Source organism: Helianthus annuus, chromosome 6 (assembly GCF_002127325.2).
Source record: "Helianthus annuus cultivar XRQ/B chromosome 6, HanXRQr2.0-SUNRISE, whole genome shotgun sequence".
Classification (NCBI taxonomy): domain Eukaryota; kingdom Viridiplantae; phylum Streptophyta; class Magnoliopsida; order Asterales; family Asteraceae; genus Helianthus; species Helianthus annuus.
The window spans coordinates 21700151-21720374 of record NC_035438.2 but is presented as its reverse complement, the minus strand read 5'-3'; the positions used below and the strand labels follow the sequence as shown (position 1 = coordinate 21720374).

At 35.2% G+C, this 20224-nt stretch overlaps 1 protein-coding gene across 1 annotated transcript; it reads right to left on the bottom strand.

Moving 5' to 3' along the window:
- Positions 1 to 2569: 2569 nt before the first annotated feature.
- Positions 2570 to 7417, bottom strand: LOC110907331. Its single transcript, XM_022152326.1, has 6 exons — positions 6832 to 7417; positions 5297 to 6741; positions 3478 to 3777; positions 3012 to 3386; positions 2790 to 2914; positions 2570 to 2693 (listed from the first exon to the last, which is right to left on the bottom strand). Exons 1-6 carry the CDS (start codon positions 7415 to 7417, stop codon positions 2570 to 2572), a joined length of 2955 nt encoding a protein of 984 aa, XP_022008018.1.
- Positions 7418 to 20224: the final 12807 nt, after the last annotated feature.

Genomic DNA, 20224 nt, shown 5'->3' with positions numbered 1-20224 from the left:
GAACAGAACCGCCGCCACTCCGTCGGTTTTTCTCAATTCCTGCAAAAAGATGCTGGCTAGAGTTTTTTGTGGCCGTTTAAACTATGATTAACAGTTTAAATCATGTTTTAATAGTTCTTTTATAGATAAATATAGCCAAAACCATTCAGATTAAACATCTTCAACTCATTTCAGATCTGTTTGGTGGCCTAAGACAAAAACGAAAAATCGAAGTTGATCGAAGTAAAAGGCAAGAAATCCGCCGTCAAAACCCTAAAACATCACGGTCAAAGACCTTACTTCCGATTTCTCGAGAAAAGGTCTTTGAGTAGGTGTCATCGTCGTCTAGCGACGGAACCGTAGCCATCGTCGGCGTTTGCGTCGGAACCAAGGTGACCCGCTTGTTCGCCTACGCCGACACCATCGCTGGATTCCCCATCCTCCTTTCTGCATGTGGGAGTGGAGCACACGCCGGAAACTGACGTGGTGCCGTTCATGACCGCCGTGACCGACGGAGCGTCCTGTCAACTGTCTCTCTGTGTTTGCATATGAAAACCTGTGGAGGGGCAAAAGTGAACACTAACCAAACTTCAGTGAAGTTCTAAAATTTGACGCCGTCACCGTTAAGCCACTGTTGCTCGGTTATGTTTCAAATTGATACATATATATGAATTAGGTTGAAATAAAGAAATTAAAATGAATGAAGAAAAGTAATTGTTTACTTTCTTATTGAATATTATATATTTATGTTTTAAGTGATATTTTATAAAGAAGAAGTTTTTTTAACATAATAGTTGGTGGTTGCTTGCTTTTCATAATTTCGGGACATTGAATATACGTTTTAACCTTAATGTTTGTCTCATGAGGACCTCGTATAATAAGAGATTGAATGTACATTTTCATCACATGTTTGTCAACCTCAATGTTTGTTTCATGAGGACCTCGTATAATAAGACATCGTATATACCTTTCATCACATGTTTGTCAATTGTCATATTTTTGTTTAATATAATAGTTAGTGATCGGTTGTTTTTCATGATTTTGAGACTCGAACGTACTTTTATCACATGTTTGTCAATTGTCACATGTATTTGACAAGTAGAATTTAAATTCTGATGTTAGCCGCCCACCTATTTTTGAAAAGAAAAAATACAATAGACTCAAAAGGTTTGATAAATTATTAATTAATTAATTAATATTTACTTTGTTTTAAAGGAGGTCCGAGAGGAGACTTTGGTATAGGAAAGGAGTTCCGGGAGGAGACTTTGGTATAGGAAAAATCAAAAGATTCATAAAATTTGAATAATACTTTACTTATTTTGTTTCTAACTAATTTCAACACTAATTCAAATTATTTAATAGGATTAACTAGCATTTTCTAAACAAGAGATTAAGAAAGTATTTGATATGTAGAAATAAGATGCGGAATAAATTACTCATTAATAGAGGCGGGTTTGAGCCGGGTATCCCCTATATGTTTTCTTTTCTTTTTAGATAAATTATTTTATTCATTTCTTTTATTTGCCTATTAATTTGCTTTATTTGTTTATCAATTAAATCTGAAATTATTTTTCTTTTTACAGAATATAAAAATTTCTGAAAAATTTATACCTTTACTTTTATAAAAATAAAACTTATATTCTTTAGATTTATAAAACTAAAAATTATTAGTATTATTTTTCAGACAAATATGTTTTATAAAAATTAGAAATTAATTTTAGGTAAATTGGATTCAAATAATCCAACTTGACTGTTTTTGGCCAATAATAATCCCAAATGAATTTATTCCTGCCAGTGGTGCAACCTTTTTCATTTTGTACGTATAATGGCCTGCCATTAACAAAACATAACGGAGTTAAGTTCTTTTCCAAATTACAAACCGGTGTTTTAGGGCATCTAAGCAGAACAAGGATACGAGTCGATTGATGAAAAATTTACCTCGAAACAGTGCTTCAAACAACGAAAACGGTGCTTCAATTCAAGTGTTTAAACTTCCAATTAACAAACATCAAGTCGTTTGGAGTATGGTTTTGAGGTAAGTTTTACATCAATCGACGCGTATCTTCAATATTAGTTATTAATAATTTTAAGCGAGTAATTATTTGCCCATTATAAAAAAAATCAATTGTTTTTAAAAAAATAATTGGTAAATAAATTTCAACATCCAAACCCTAGATTCCCCAGATCGTACAAATGGAATTCCTGGTGCCTTAAACCTAGTTTTAGTCATTCAATTTTAAACCTTATTGTATATCTATTATAACTAGGTTATAACCCGTGAATACTCACGGGTTGTTAATCTATCTTTAAAAACAAATAAAGTATATATATATATGTTGACTAACTAAAATTTGTGTGATGAATAAGGTGTATAAATAAATGAGATGTGTATACTTCTGATATAAATGATTTATGTTAGTTAAGAAAAACGGACTGTAGGAATCAAATTATAATGGCAATCTGAATTTACAATACTAAAAAAACAAACGCATTGTACCACAAACATAAATAAAGGGGGATCGAAAAGTAAATTTAAGATATATGTTTTTTCGGGTTTTAAATAAACAATGAAAGTCTATTAGTGTAGCACTTATGATTGCTGGAGTTTCGTAACCAATAACTTGGAATTCGTTTTAGACCAGTTGAAAAAACAATCGTCACCTAAGGAAATATGTTCAGCTTCAAGTATATCAGGCCATCCAACAACACCGTACCTATGGTTGATAAAATATGAAAAACATTGTTAGTAATACATATAAAAATAGGGTAAAAGATACATTATAAATTAGATAATAAATTGATTGACAAACCTTCTTTGACCATCAATATTGAGTGTACGAAGATTCATAACCCAAGTATTTCCTTTAATAACTTTGATCTTTACTTCAGACAACTCATTTAAACCACTTAAGTCAGTAATCAATTTCGGAAGAATCTACATTTTGTAAAAACATTAAAAATATGAAAACGTTATTAAATGAAAAACACTAAAAATTAAGAAAAAACAAACTGAAAAAAGCATAGTATAATACCAATTCATTAGTTACTGTCATGGCAAAAAAAGGATAGTTATGATCATCACTAACTTGTCGATAACCTTCCACATTGCTAATATGTTCATATTCTGGCTCAATCAAAGGAGTGTTGTTTAACAAAACTTGACGACCGTGTTTATTGAATATGGTAATATTAAAATTTTTCACATCGTTTATTTTAAAACACAAAATATCACCAGGATTTAACCTAAGATCTTCAATAAATTTAAACCAACCATCAGCAAAATAGTAATTTGGACCTATCTTTCTAATACGGACTTCCCATTTATGATTCTCGGATACGTTAAGTATAACCTTGTTATCCGGTAAAGGATAATCATAATGTTTAGAAAGAAAAGTATCTGGTATAACCTGTAAAAATGAATTATTACAAATTGATGAGTATTATGTTTTCTATAACTCGAGAAAAAAAATAATAAAAATATATAATAAATTTACGTACCATTGGACTTTTTAAAGGATTTTGAATAATTTTACAAAACGGTTTCCCCCACTCTTGATTTGGATCATGACAGAAGAGCTTGAACTTGAAAGTACGATCACCAAGATAGTTAAAAATAATAAAGAAATATCCATGGCCAAAGTAGTTTAAAACCTCAGACCATCCATCGGTAAAGTAGAATACATCTTCTATTAATTTGATAACAACACTCCATGAATGCGTTTCATCAAATTTAAGACTAACTGTTGAGGATTGTAAGTTATTCATCCATATAAATCTACTCATACATATAGGTATTGCCTGAAAACCAAAAGAAGTAACGGAAATTTTATTTCAAACAAAAGATAAAACAATACGAATGATTAGTTTAAAAACAAAAATAATGAAAGTTATGCACCTGTTGAATTGAAAGTGGATCAAGTATAGTTATGATAAAATACGGACCATGCCGATACATTTTAACGCAAACACGAAAATTCAGAAAGATCACTAATAATCAAATAGCACAACAGCACATAGAATGAAAGAAAAAATAATGAGTATCTATTTATAAGAGAAAATTGCAAAATTATAATTAAAAATACAATAGAATCAAAAGTTGTTGAAACTATTTATGTAAATTATTATTCAACTTAATATTGCCGAAAAAATACACGAAATTAATGTAAATGGGTAATAAAAATCTAAGTTATTTTTATAATGTTGGTAGTAATAAAAAATTTAACAGATTTATAAAATCTGGATACTAAAGAGTAAATATCTATTTATGTATAATATTTAAATAAATAATGCCAAAAAAAAAAAACCTTAAAGTAATATAATATAACAATATAACAAACCGATATATACAAAAATAAAAATATCAATATTTAAATATTAAATTTAAAATACCTAATACAATTATCATATATCAACTGACATCTGCTTCTATAGGCTTAACATCTTCAATCAAAAGTCACAAGGATCAAGAAAGTTGCAAACGACGGTGGAAGAAGAAATTGGTAAAGTTACTTTATCGAATTTTTTTCCGATCATTTTACCGGTAATCTTCGCTTTGATTTACAAACTAATTATCGAATCAGTTGAACACTAAATTTCGCTTTCAGTTATTTGACCGACTTGTTTCCGGCGATTATTGTAAAATTACACGTGAAATCAGGTTTTAGTTTTTCTATGAACATAAATGTTGTGTATCTTATGTGTATAAAAAAGATATTAGATTGCATTGCATGTCTTTCAAAGTTTAGAATTTCGGTTAATTAGATTATTTGGTTGATATATTATGTAGATCATGTTGTGAAATTTAAAATTCCTTCATTAACATTGTTATTTTGATGATTGAATAGGTTATAACATAAAATTTAAGCTTGAAATCTTTTTTCTTGAATGAAAATGTCTTTGTATGCGGCTACTAAAAATTTAGAACTGAAATCTGATATAGGTTTTTATAAAATAGAATGTTGTGTATGTTATGTGTATCTAAGAAAGCTATTAGGTATTTGTTTTACTTTATTTATTATCGTTTTTTTTTTATTATTGTATGATTGCATGACAAAAAACAAATTTCAGGATACCACTAAATTAATGGGTTAGCTCCGCCATTGTGTATGTATTTATTAATAGACACATGCACTTACAGAAAAAAGTGTAAAAACAAGGAGAAGAAAGAACTTCATTGGAGGGAAACTGAAACTGAATCTTGTAGTTGAAATTTTAATGATGTTTCATGAGTGGGTCGATGGAGTATTTATAAGCAGTATAGACCAACTCTGGATAGAGATTGTCCTTGACTTTTGTTAATAGTCATCGCAAAACATACGGTTATTGGAAACTGCCTTCGTTGAAACTTGAAGGGTATTTTTTTGTCAGATGGTATCATGCTAATTCTTGGGATGTAAGTTCTTGAACCAACATTACTTCCCGATAATATCTCAGCCTTGATAACACGTTTACCAAGACGTGTGATTTGAAGACGCGTACCATTACACAAACCGTTTTGCTGGTCAATATTCCTCAAAAGCATTACCGGAACACCCAATTTCAATACCAATCTATGATTTGGTAATCCAGATACTTTCACACTGTTTAACACATCTGGATTATATAAATCTTGATGTAACGGATCATTAATCTCCTCAGTAGGACATAAACTATCAGAGCTAAGATACTCTACCTCTTCACCCGGAAACAAAGCAAGCAAACGATCATTTATATCATGAACAACTTCATTCTTAGGAGCGAGTATAGCTCTTTCAGAAAAGTAGTCACGGTCTTTAAAACGATCCAAAACTGAAGGATATACAAAGTCAATCAAAGCTTGAATCGGATCATTTTCATCAATTATCAAAAGATGATCAGGTATTTCAATATTAGAATCACCATCGTTAGAATCACCAACATTGCCTTCGCCAATCTCTAGAAGCCATTTACCAAATATATTTATTTCCTCGATGTTTGAGCTACTGGATCCTACCGACAAACGCATGTTGGTTGTCAATTTTAACACCTTGCAATGGGACCAGATGTGGGATGAACATAAAGATGCGTTTACAATATCTTGCCTGCTTCCATTTTGTACAACCGGTAGGATTTGTCTAAAGTCACCACCAAAGACAATAGCTTTTCCACCAAATGGAAGTTCTGAATTTCGTGAATCAAATACACTCAAAACATCCTTCATTGTACGATCAAGAGCCTCGAAAGCATGTTTGTGTACCATCGGTGCCTCATCCCAAATAATCAACTTGGCTTGGTTTAGAAGATTAGCGACTTCAGTATTAGGCTTGATATGGCAGACCGAATCTTCATTGAGATTAATAGGAATATGAAATCGTGAGTGAGCAGTACGACCTCGTGATAGCAACAAAGATGCAATACCACTTGAAGCAACATTAATAACGATATGTCCAGTGGATCTAATGGATGCACCTAAAGTTTTCCACAAAAAAGTCTTGCCCGTACCACCATAACCATACACAAAAAACACACCACCTTTTCCACTTCGAACAGCATCCATAATTTCATTATACACTACTCTTTGATCTTCGTTTAGAGAGCTGTGAAGATTATTGAACTCACCCCTAAGTTCATCAGTGTCAAAAGAAAGCTCCTCATTTATCAAACGGTTGCTCTCGGTCATTAGATAGTCATCATCAGGATAAGGCATCGTTGAGAACCTGTGCAAGCTAGATCCATTACGAAGAAGAAATTTTTCGATTTTGGTCAATGTTATATTCTTTAAACGTTCATCTGATACAACGAATCCTACAATGAAAACGAAAATTATTTAATATAACAAAACAATTTGTTAATATAACATAAACAAAATATAACAAAAAGGATAAAAAAACATACCGCTCATGCCAGTATCTTTACGCATATTGTATAAAATGTCCTCGGACATTAGCTCCCATGTTTTCTCCCAAACAACTTCAGGTCTTGAAAGCGTATTAGACAAAAGTAGTGTTCCAAACAAAGAACGAAGATAATGACCGTTCCCAGTGAAACTGGATTCTTTAATACACTCGATATATTCATTGTCATCATCTAACAGGCCACGTGCATAACACGCATCCCTAAAAGTAGGATAAACAACACCTTCATATGTTCTGATTTCTTCAAATGATCTTGGTCCTTTAACCTTGGTAAGAAGAATTCTTAGATAATAAGCCTCACCAAGAGAAGGAGACGCAGAATATATTCTCCCAATAACAACATAATTTTGACGTGGCTGCCAGCAACGATCTTTTAACTTCCACACATATTTTGAAGGAAACTGAACATAAGTAAGTTCTCTTGCTTCAGGCTTAGAATTGTTCATCTTCATCCATTCTAAGAAAATAGATGAATTTACTCGAGGTTTGTGTAACACATCCTCAATATCGTCGTCACAACTAAATACAACATTTTGTTGTCCTGGAAGATGAAAAGGTAATCTCATGACAGAAGGATACCTATAATGAACATCATTGGCAAATATTCTCCAGCTTGCTTCACATGTGGAAACATATCTAGCTTTGTAATATTCTTTAATTTCATGTTTTGGACCTCTGTCTGAATCAAAAACAGCAACCGTGGCTCGATCAGGTCCTTTATTAATATATTTAAACAAATACTTAATTGAACCCGCCTGATTGCACCACTCGACGTTGATGTGCGCCTGATACCTTTTAAGAAGCTTTTTATTGTATGGAACTACACTCCTATTGTCCAAAGTAACACCCTTCTTCACAACCGTGTGACCAGAATCTCTTCTCCTATAAACGGGAAATCCATCAGAATCAATGGAAGTGGATTCCAAAAACTTCTTTGGAAAATTCTTAGAACAACGGTTCCCAACCATGCATGGACATTTCTTGTTGGCATGTCCGCAAGGACCATGAATCATAAAGTCACTCACAAGAGAATACAATTCAGGATCCTCGTTTTTATCAGGAATTTCAGCTGAGATAAATGGATCAATGTGTTCAACCGTAGGAAGCTTATGATCAGCTTTCATAAATAAGCAAATATGCGCATGTGGCAAACCACGCTTTTGAAACTCAACTGTGTAAACAACTACAAAAAAAAAACAATGAGTTAAATATAGTAGATAAAAGGAATGGGAAAGACAAAAACAATTAACAAATTAAAAGTGGATATCGATTTTACATACCTGCATTAATATCACCAAATATTTTTTTTTTGCTTCAAATCATTTATCAATTCATCGAGTTTCATCTTAAACAATCGACAAAGTATGTCAGGTCTGTCTTCTGGCTTAATTGATGAGTCACCAATAAATCTAACAATTTCAGACCATTTTGGATTACATGTGATTGTGATAAAGAAATCAGGATACCCATAATTCCGACATAACGCCATAGCATCCAAATAGTTTTGCATCATGTATCGAGAACCACCAGTAAACGATGACGGTAATATAACAGGTTGTCCTGTATGACTCAAATCACTCTGACCAACCTCTTGAAAAATTTTAAGACTTTTAAGCGAGTCAGATCTCAGTTTGATTTGCTGAAAACGTATGAAGTTGAGCCTCTCACTTTCAATCATTGTGTAGGCATCGACTAAAAACTGCTGAAACAACCTTCTTGCATTAAGAATTAGAGAAAACTTGTTATGTCTATCCTGAATTCTATAAGAAAAAAACTCCCTCATAGTGCAAGTTGGTCTTGTCTTCTTTGTGTTAGGACCAAATTCCCTATGAGGAATATTAATCCTATAGCCATCGTCTCCGTACGGAAAAAGAATCGGATACTGGAGAGCAAGGTAAGAAGGATGTAACTCGCTAATACGCTTAAGGACTCCTGAACGCTTTTCGACAATAATATCACGACTTTCTATCTTGAGATCAGGTTCATCAACTATTAAAGCAGCAACTTCAGAACACGTAGGTAAATTATATGTCCTTCCGTCACGATCTCTCTGTGAGATTATCCGTAGCCTAAGGGAAACGTTAGGATTCTCGTGGAGGTGGTCGCGTACCATTCTGTAAGTTTTTACCAGCATATTCGTAGAATCTAACATGTTGGTAAGAAACTTTAACATGTTGGTAAGAAACTTTATAAATTTAGCATCAAGTTCCTTTGCCCTTAAAGATGCTTTGCTTGTAGAATCACTGTAAATAAATGATAGATTGTTAATTACCGTGTTAAACATTGAAATGAACAAAAATAGTATTATATGTTATAACGTAACATTAAGAAACATAACCAAAATAGATACTTACCCAAATAACAACTCTCTATTACCAAGCTCATTCTCAGTATCATAGATATAAAGTTGTGAGAATTTTGGCTGGGCTCCGTCCTTAGGAAGAAGACTACCCATACTATGTGCATTCTGACCACTGATTCTATAAACATATGGAGCATTTCCTTTGTTTATTTTAGTATCTACTTTTCCTCCCATTAAAGTAAAGGAAAACATAGAATTGTAACGTCTTATATTCTTTAAGAAAAACTTGCTTTCTTGATCTAAAGAGCTAAAAAGCATCTGATAAGATGGATGAGAATCTTTATATTCAGGCAAGTCAACTTTACCAAATCCACAACATAAGCTATATGTTTGTTTTTGAAGTGTAATGCGACCCTTTCCACCTTCGGTAGCCCATAACTTTGCAAAGCATAAACCACACGTAAGAGATTGGTCACCATGGTCAACGTAATCTGAACATTAAACACAAATTGAATAATTGTGTAGGACATATAAAATATGAAATAAAAATGACTAACTGTAACACCCCGAAAATATAAAACTTAATATTAGAATTATATAAAGTATAAATAAATGAGAATTCACCAACTAGAATTTTAACCTAGTTGGTTAATAGTCTAGAATTAACCTATAGTAGGAATTAAAAGCCACTAAATTAAATGTTGTCCAAAATGGAGGGACTTAAGTTGCCAAAGTTTAAATTTTTTGTCACTAAATTAGTAAAACAAAAACCAAACACCCCATTTGGAGGTGTTGGTCGACCAGGAACAAGAGAAGGGGCGATCCCCACTCCTCAAACCCTAAATCTTGCTTAAACTCTCAATTGAAGGAGTAAATCTGGTCCAAACGAAAATCCAAGCTTAGAATCGTGATCCTCATCGCAAGAGGATTATAAGGTATGTGAAATTTAATGAAAACTCTTAGCTTGGAATTCTCATGAATTGGGGAAAAATCTGAGATTTTAGTTGCATGTTCGTCTTATGATGATTTAGGCATAACTATAGTGTTTAGAGATAAACCCTAGACAAATAGAGGCTGAAATCATGAAGAATTTGATGGAAACTATGATCACCATTGTAGGTGATTAATGGGTTATGTGAATTGGAATGAACACTAGGAAATAGATTGTTAATCTAGTGTAATTTGGTAATTTTGAGATGAATTCAGCAATTAGGAGCTTACAATCATGTAAAATGGTGAATTTATGTGAAATCATGGCTAATTGATAAACTAAAGATGTGATATATAATTATGTAAAAATCTGCTCAAGAGGTGTTTGTTGAAATGCCTCTATGAAGGCTTGGAACTGAAATTCCAAGTTTAAACGCATAATCCCGATGTTTAGTGTATTATGCGAATTATGATTTGAAAAGAGAGTTCTAAACATATGATAATTGAACTCAATAGGAACGGGCGCGGGAGCGTCAAGCGGGCAAGCGGGTGGCGAACCACGTCAAAAAGGGCTACTTTGAAGGTATGTAACTTGATCCGTTACATTAAGTAGATTTTAGTAATCATATAATGCGTAATAGAAATTTTAGAATAATAGTTGTTTGGATTAAAGCGAAGAGGACGCTACATTGAATAATAGGTCAAAGTTGGTTAGAACTCGTTGGTAGTCGTTAAAAAGGGAGGATTCCTTAGACGAGCCAAACGGGTCGAATAATCGAATTAAGGCATGGTTAATGTCTCGGAATATAGTGGGTTGATCTTTGATATTGGTTGATTGATAATATACATAAAATACAAGAATTTAGAATGTATATGTGCTAGAAAAGCGAAACCCGGAAATTGGGGTTGAGCATAAAGAACAATTTAAACAAAAATATGGATGCCCAGGGACTACCGTAAATTACGGTGGTACCGTAATTTACGGTAGAGGTCAATTGTTTACGGTGGTTTGCCCCTGTCTTACGGCAGACAAAAAATTTACAGGACCTACCGTAATTTACGGTGACACCGTAAATTACGGTGGAACCTGCAAATTTGTAATTTATTCTTTGTAATCAGAAGTTAGTTCTCGTGTTTATATATTATTTGTTGATGTCAAAACTAATGTTTTAATGGTTTTGACCATAGGTGACGTAATGGATCTTACGGATGGCGGTCAAGCGAATAACGAAGAACCGAACACTACATTTTGAAAGCTTCCGCAATGTTTAAACTCTTTAGTAGTATTATGTATGAATTGTAATTACTTGTTAAACCGCTTTTGGTATGTTTTGAATTAAACGTTAGTTGACTAAGGTTGATGTTCTTAACGGATGTTATATCACTAAAATAATATTTTAATATAATTGGCGTATTTTATTATTAAAATCAAGTGAAAAATTTAAGGGTGTTACAAGTTGGTAATCAGAGCTTAAGGTTGTCAACAAAGTGTTCGGTTCAAGCTTGATCGATCGTCCGGTAAGAATTAACTTATTATGTTAGTAGATTAGGTCTTATGTAAGGATTGAGAAACGGATTGATATGCATGGGAAGAGTGTGTTAACACACTCAAACCCGGAAAGTGCATTAAATGTGAACGGTTAAAGCAAGTTAGGAACTTGGCTAAACCGAAACAAACAAAGCAATGTCATATATGAAATGTTTAATGCTTGATGTAAACATTTCAGTTTCAAGATGTCAAAAGGGAGCAATAATGATCCGGTGCCGACAAGCACCGAACAAATGAAAGAAATAATTGCCGAGGAAGTAGGAAAGGCAATTGAAGGCAGTCTATCTGGGTTTATAGACAAGATTCAAGGTACGGTGTTGTCACTCGTAGAAGAACGAGTTAAAAGGTTGGAGGATACGGTCAACCTTATGAAAGACAAAACTGGAGAACGTAAAGGGTGCTCATACAAAGAATTCATGGCGTGTAAACCGCCAATCTATAACGGGGAGGTTGACCCGATAATTTGCCAAAGATGGATAAGTGATGTTGAAGGAGTGTTTGAACGAACCCATTGTGACGAAGGTGACTTTGTCGCTTACGGAACGGGTCAATTGAGAAATCAAGCCAAGGATTGGTGGGATAACAAGAAGAAGGAAATGGGAACCGAAGCGGCGAGGGCTATGAGTTGGGACGAGTTTAAGGTACCATTCCTTAAACACCACAGTCCTAAAGCGGTTATAAACAGAATCAAAGAAGAATTCATCCAGCTGAGACAAAAGGGTGAAACAATTGATAAGATCACGGGTATCTTCATGGATAAGCTGAGATTTTGTGACGAGTTAGTCACCACTGAAGAACAAAAGATATATTACTATTACAACATGCTGAGTGCTGAATACCGGGAATTTATGACTCCATCAAAATACGAGACCCTCACGGAGATTATCAACACCGCCCGGGAACGTGAAATCGAGTTAAAGAAACAAGTGGAAAGAGGTGAGCGAAGGGCACATGATGTAAATCCAAGCCCTACAAAGAAAGCCCGAACGGGAGAATCGGGAAAGAAGGTGGATGCTAAGGGTGGGTCGCCAAATTGTAAAGTCTGCGGGAAAGGACACAAGGGGGAATGTCGGTTCAAAGACAAGCCATGCCCCATATGTAATAAGACGGGGCACACGGCCTCGCTATGCCCGCGAAAAGTATCTGTTTGCTACAATTGCTATCAACCCGGCCATAAAAAGTCCGAATGCCCGGACTTAGTTGGAAAGAAAGACGCGAAGGAGTCTCCAGCGGAAGCCCCCAAAGCAAAGGCTAGGTCCTTCCAACTTACCGCAGCTGAAGCGAAAACAGAACCCGATGTGGTTTCAGGTATATTCACTATTAACTCAATTCCAGCCCGTGTATTGTTTGATACGGGTGCGAATAAGTCCTTCATTTCGAATGGGTTTATTCGACATCCTTCATTTGTATTGACGAAATTGCCTGTGCCCTTAGAGGTCGAAGTAGGGGACAATAAAAGTTTTATAGTTTGTGATGTCTGTCGAGGCTGCAAATTAAGCATCGACGATGAGGAATACCTAATAGACTTAATCCCGATGTCAATGGGGGAATTTCAAGTAGTCGTCGGGATGGATTGGCTAGCCCAGCACCATGCAAAAGTCGTGTGTTTCCGCAAAGAGATAAAATTAACATCTCCGAGCGGGAAACACGTTACCATTTATGGCGAAAAGGGAGGTAGCCCCATAGTGTGCTCAATGATGAAAGCTCACAAGCTTATGAAGCGAGGATGCAAGGCGTTCATGATATACGCAAACGAGCCTGAGAAAGAATTACGGAAGATTGAAAATGTACCGGTAGTAAGAGACTTTCAAGATGTATTTCCGGAGGATTTACCGGGAATACCGCCTGAACGGGAAGTAGAGTTCGGAATCGAATTGATTCCGGGCGCAAAACCCGTGGCCAAAGCTCCATACCGACTCGCACCGTCGGAGTTACAAGAGTTGATGTCCCAAATCCAAGACTTGCTTGATAAGGGGTTCATTAGGCCGAGTGTGTCTCCTTGGGGCGCACCGGTGTTGTTCGTCAGAAAGAAAGACGGAAGCATGCGTATGTGTATCGATTACCGGGAGTTAAACAAACTTACGGTAAAGAATCGATACCCGCTTCCGAGGATAGATGATTTGTTCGACCAATTGCAAGGTGCGAACTGGTTTTCAAAGATTGACCTTAGATCTGGGTATCACCAACTAAGGGTCAAAGAAGAAGACGTACCGAAAACGGCTTTCCGCACAAGATACGGACATTATGAATTCCTCGTAATGTCATTTGGGCTAACAAATGCACCCGCGGCTTTCATGGACCTCATGAACCGGGTTTGCAAGCCAATGTTGGACAAGTCGGTCATCGTGTTTATCGATGATATCTTGGTGTATTCAAAAAGTGAAGCTGAACACGCAAACCACTTACGAGAAGTGTTAGAGACACTTAGACGAGAAAGGCTGTATGCGAAATTCTCTAAGTGTGCCTTTTGGTTACGAGAGGTACAATTTCTTGGCCACGTCATAAGTGCCGACGGAGTATTGGTGGATCCGTCCAAGATTGAGGCTGTGTCAAAATGGAATCCCCCGAAGAACCCTTCGGAAATTAGAAGCTTTTTTGGGGCTTGCGGGATACTATAGGAGATTCATTCAAGATTTCTCCAAGATTGCGTTACCGCTAACAAAGCTAACCCAAAAGAAAGAGAAGTTTATTTGGGGTGTCGATCAAGAAAGAGCGTTTCAGACGCTAAAAGAGAAGTTAACACAAGCTCCGGTACTGACATTGCCGGACGGGGTCGAGGATATGGTAGTTTATTCGGATGCTTCACTGTCGGGGCTCGGATGCGTTTTGATGCAACGGGGCAAAGTTATAGCTTATGCCTCGAGACAATTGAAAATACATGAGAAGAAATATCCTACACACGACCTTGAATTGGCTGCGGTGGTATTTGCCTTAAAAATATGGAGGCACTACCTATACGGGGTAAAGTGCACCATATACACCGATCACAAGAGTTTAAAATACTTTTTCGATCAGAAAGAGTTAAATATGCGACAAAGGCGATGGCTAGAAACGGTGAAAGACTACGATTGTGAAATACATTATCACCCCGGAAAGGCTAATGTGGTGGCGGATGCGCTGAGCAGAAAAGCGGACTATGTCCCAATACGAGTTAGATCGATGCAACTCGTGGTGACCTCGGGTATACTTGAACGTATTCGAGAGGCGCAATTAGAAGCAATGAAAGAAGAGAATTGGAAGAAAGAAAGAATTATAGGTCAGTTGAAGGATTTGTCGGATGGGAATGACGGGTTGAAGACTCGATCCGGAAGGATATGGGTCCCACATACCTGTGGAGTGAAGGCGCTTCTACTTAACGAAGCTCATAAGTCCCGTTATTCAATTCATCCGGGGGCGACCAAGATGTACAATGATTTGAAGCAAAACTATTGGTGGCCCGGAATGAAAAGGGATGTAGTGAGACATGTAGAAAAATGCTTGACATGTTTACAAGTCAAGGCGGAACATCAGAAACCATACGGCAAACTCCAACCGTTAGAAATTCCGGTTTGGAAATGGGAACATATCACAATGGACCTATTAACCAAGTTGCCTAAAACGAGCCGTGGTTTCGATGCCATATGGGTAGTGGTAGATAGATTGACGAAGAGTGCTCACTTCATTCCGATCCGTGAGACTTATACGTCAGAAAAGATGTCAGAGGTTTACACGAATGAAATAATAGCACGTCATGGGGTGCCGGTATCCATCGTGTCTGATAGGGATACCCGGTTTACTTCGAAATTTTGGCAGGAATTCCAAGAACAAATGGGGACTAAATTGTTCATTAGCACTGCTTATCATCCACAAACGGATGGGCAGAGTGAAAGAACAATACAAACGTTGGGAGATATGTTGCGGGCGTGCATTATTGACTTCGGAGGTAGTTGGGATGTCCACCTACCCTTGGTCGAATTTGCATACAACAATAGCTATCACACGAGCATTAAAATGGCCCCGTATGAACTATTATATGGCCGAAAATGTCGAACCCCGGTATGTTGGGGAGAAGTGGGTCCACGAGGGATAGCACCTACTGATATAATCCGAACTACAAATAAGAAAATTGACAAAGTTCGGGCACACTTGAAAGCGGCTCAAGACAGGCAAAAGGCGTATGCGGATAAAAGAAATAGGCCAATTGAATTTCAGGTTGGAGACATGGTTATGCTGAAAGTTTCCCCATGGAAAGGCATAATTAGGTTCCGAAAAAGGGGGAAACTAAGCCCGAGATTTATTGGGCCATTCAGGATCACTGAACGGGTTGGTAAAGTAGCTTATCGTCTCGAATTACCCGAGGAGTTGAGTGGGATTCATAACACGTTCCACGTGTCGCACCTCCGAAAATGTTTGGCCGACGAAACTGCTCACATCCACTATGATGATATCGAGGTGGATAACAGCCTCAACTATGCAGTGAAACCAATTGCGATTTTGGATCGTAAAGAGAAAAGTTTGAGGAACAAGGTGATTAACCAAGTCAGGGTCAAATGGGAGCACAGGAAAGGTTCGGACACCACGTGGGAGCCCGAAGAGGAGATGCGACGTCTCCACCCAACATTATTTGGTACGTACTTCGGTTTCGGGGACGAAACCCTTTTAAGGGGGGTGGACTTGTAACACCCCGAAAATATAAAACTTAATATTAGAATTATATAAAGTATAAATAAATGAGAATTCACCAACTAGAATTTTAACCTAGTTGGTTAATAGTCTAGAATTAACCTATAGTAGGAATTAAAAGCCACTAAATTAAATGTTGTCCAAAATGGAGGGACTTAAGTTGCCAAAGTTTAAAATTTGTGTCACTAAATTAGTAAAACAAAAACCAAACACCCCATTTGGAGGTGTTGGTCGACCAGGAACAAGAGAAGGGGCGATCCCCACTCCTCGAACCCTAAATCTTGCTTAAACTCTCAATTGAAGGAGTAAATCTGGTCCAAACGAAAATCCAAGCTTAGAATCGTGATCCTCATCGCAAGAGGATTATAAGGTATGTGAAATTTAATGAAAACTCTTAGCTTGGAATTCTCATGAATTGGGGAAAAATCTGAGATTTTAGTTGCATGTTCGTCTTATGATGATTTAGGCATAACTATAGTGTTTAGAGACAAACCCTAGACAAATAGAGGCTGAAATCATGAAGAATTTGATGGAAACTATGATCACCATTGTAGGTGATTAATGGGTTATGTGAATTGGAATGAACACTAGGAAATAGATTGTTAATCTAGTGTAATTTGGTAATTTTGAGATGAATTCAGCTATTAGGAGCTTACAATCATGTAAAATGGTGAATTTATGTGAAATCATGGCTAATTGATAAACTAAAGATGTGATATATAATTATGTAAAAATCTGCTCAAGAGGTGTTTGTTGAAATGCCTCTATGAAGGCTTGGAACTGAAATTCCAAGTTTAAACGCATAATCCCGATGTTTAGTGTATTATGCGAATTATGATTTGAAAAGAGAGTTCTAAACATATGATAATTGAACTCAATAGGAACGGGCGCAGGAGCGTCAAGCGGGCAAGCGGGTGGCGAACCACGTCAAAAAGGGCTACTTTGAAGGTATGTAACTTGATCCATTACATTAAGTAGATTTTAGTAATCATATAATGCGTAATAGAAATTTTAGAATAATAGTTGTTTGGATTAAAGCGAAGAGGACGCTACATTGAATAATAGGTCAAAGTTGGTTAGAACTCGTTGGTAGTCGTTAAAAAGGGAGGATTCCTTAGACGAGCCAAACGGGTCGAATAATCGAATTAAGGCATGGTTAATGTCTCGGAATATAGTGGGTTGATCTTTGATATTGGTTGATTGATAATATACATAAAATACAAGAATTTAGAATGTATATGTGCTAGAAAAGCGAAACCCGGAAATTGGGGTTGAGCATAAAGAACAATTTAAACAAAAATATGGATGCCCAGGGACTACCGTAAATTACGGTGGTACCGTAATTTACGGTAGAGGTCAATTGTTTACGGTGGTTTGCCCCTGTCTTACGGCAGACTAAAAATTTACAGGACCTACCGTAATTTACGGTGACACCGTAAATTACGGTGGAACCTGCAAATTTGTAATTTATTCTTTGTAATCAGAAGTTAGTTCTCGTGTTTATATATTATTTGTTGATGTCAAAACTAATGTTTTAATGGTTTTGACCATAGGTGACGTAATGGATCTTACGGATGGCGGTCAAGCGAATAACGAAGAACCGAACACTACATTTTGAAAGCTTCCGCAATGTTTAAACTCTTTAGTAGTATTATGTATGAATTGTAATTACTTGTTAAACCGCTTTTGGTATGTTTTGACTTAAACGTTAGTTGACTAAGGTTGATGTTCTTAACGGATGTTATATCACTAAAATAATATTTTGATATAATTGGCATATTTTATTATTAAAATCAAGTGAAAAATTTAAGGGTGTTACACTAACATTACTAACTTACCTTTGGATACGCCTTTGGTGGCGTCTACAACAACCTCGTGAATATGATTTTCATCATCAGAATCAAGAGGATCCATTGGTATGGCTTCTATTTCAATTGGTTTATGAATAAGTCTACGCTTTCCAGAAGACATCTTTTTAAGCGAGGTAATTTCGGAGATCGAACATCTTGTGTTACGTTTATTGGTTATTGGGGGATTAAAAGAGTAGCAGTCATTCAATGGTAAAGTTGATGAGCTTGCAATATTATCTACATAACAAAGAAAAGATACTTTATCGTTAAGTATATGAATTATACAAATAATAATGTATGTAAGAATATAATTGTAAAATTTACCATATGATATAGGATTCAAAGAAGACATAGCATTAGAACAATATGGTACACTCGGAACTTGCGTACGTATGTTTGTAATACACGACAGTGGTGTCATGTTTTCCTTGTTTGCCCGCATCATACGTGGTACTGATGTAGAAGAATGTTGCAAAACATTTTTGTTCATATTTTTTCTTGAAAATGCCCCCGATGTATAAGCTACGTTTCTCGAAGATTTAGAATTATTTCCTATGCAGAAAAAAAAAATATGATAATACAAATTAATTATTTAGAAAATTATTTGTTCACACCTTTTTGGTATAAAAAAAACAAAATATGAAAAATCACAAAGTAGTAAGTGCTTGTTATTGGCTATGATTACCTGGTGTTATGTTTTCTATATTTGCAAACGGTGTACGGTTGGGTGTTGTATACTTATCTTGTAGAACATTTCCTTTCTTCTTCATTGTAGAAGGTGTAATAATGGAAGATGTTACGTTAACCGAGGAATCTAAATGATTACCTAATAGGATATAAAAAACATAATATAAAAAGTAATATCACAGAATTGCAGTTGACAAAGTAAATCCATAATGTGAAGTCTATAACATTATCTAAATATTAAAAGTAAACTTACGGGTCGGTATAAGAGTTGATGATTGGGTAGTAAATGTTGGTATTGAAAAATTGGGAGTTAAATTCTCTTTGTTATTCACAATAAATCGTGTTGATGATGAAGACGTTGAGCATCCACTTTTAGAAATCATATTTCTACTAATCCTTGATCTCTTACTATCAAGGTATAGTTTTCTTAACTTCCACCTGTGTTTAGCCTACAGCTGAAATATTAAAATAGAAAAAAAGAATAAATGTTGACATATGGTTGTTTAGTATTTTAATTAAAATAATTATTTGTTACACATCTCGTTAAATAACATATCAATTATTAAAAATAAAATCTCATTTCGTTTAATAATGTAACAAATTAGGTTGCCTTAAATAAGTATGTTTGCTCAATATTTGACTTATAATGATAAACATATTTAGATTCAATATTTCCATTTATAACCGAATTACAATAATTTAATAAATATTCGTTTTTTTATTCAATTGGACCGAACTAAAACTATTATATAAAGGGTATGCATACCATCTTCAATTATAGGTTCGAAGTTTTACATAATGGTTTATATTCCTTTCGATATTATACTGTTTGAAATCTTAATTCGACTCCATGGTAGATCCATTTATCAGTACAAATGTGTATGTCGACAATGGAATGAAGGGCTATCGTCATGGCAGTTTATGTCGTTACATGTTAACTATGTTGAAGAATATCTGGTAAGATATTATACTTGTCTTTTACTTACATTCATATTTAAATTACTTGTATCAACATTGTTGATTCTTACTTTAAAATTATTCGAAACTTATGGACGCAGGAGAGATTCTGGGAGGATTGCGCGTCACTAAATAAAGAACTTTATAAGGAATATATTCCTCCAGGTTCGAATCAGAAGAAAATAGAAGAATATGAAGCAATGGAAGAAGATAACACGATTGGTGAAATTGAATAATTAGTCTTCTTGGATAATTTGTGTTATGTCTTGTTTGTTTCGAATAATAAATATTTACTATGTTTGAATAAGATATTCAATTTTAATGTTTTCTTTGATTAAAAATAAAATGAGGTATGCAAGTCAATGGTTTTGGTTATTACAATCTGTTATATGTAATATCGATTTTATAAATATGTGATTTATAACAGTAAACATTA

Excerpts from the sequence above, each read along its gene's own strand:
- LOC110907331 (XM_022152326.1), bottom strand. The coding sequence starts at position 7,417 with ATGAGATTACCTTTTCATCTTCCAGGACAACAAAATGTTGTATTTAGT. Across the intron at positions 3,778-5,296 it reads GAAGGCAGTTTCCAATAACC|GCAATACCTATATGTATGAG; the intron begins GTATGTTTTGCG and ends TTTGGTTTTCAG. Across the intron at positions 3,387-3,477 it reads ATCCTTTAAAAAGTCCAATG|GTTATACCAGATACTTTTCT; the intron begins GTACGTAAATTT and ends TCATTTTTACAG.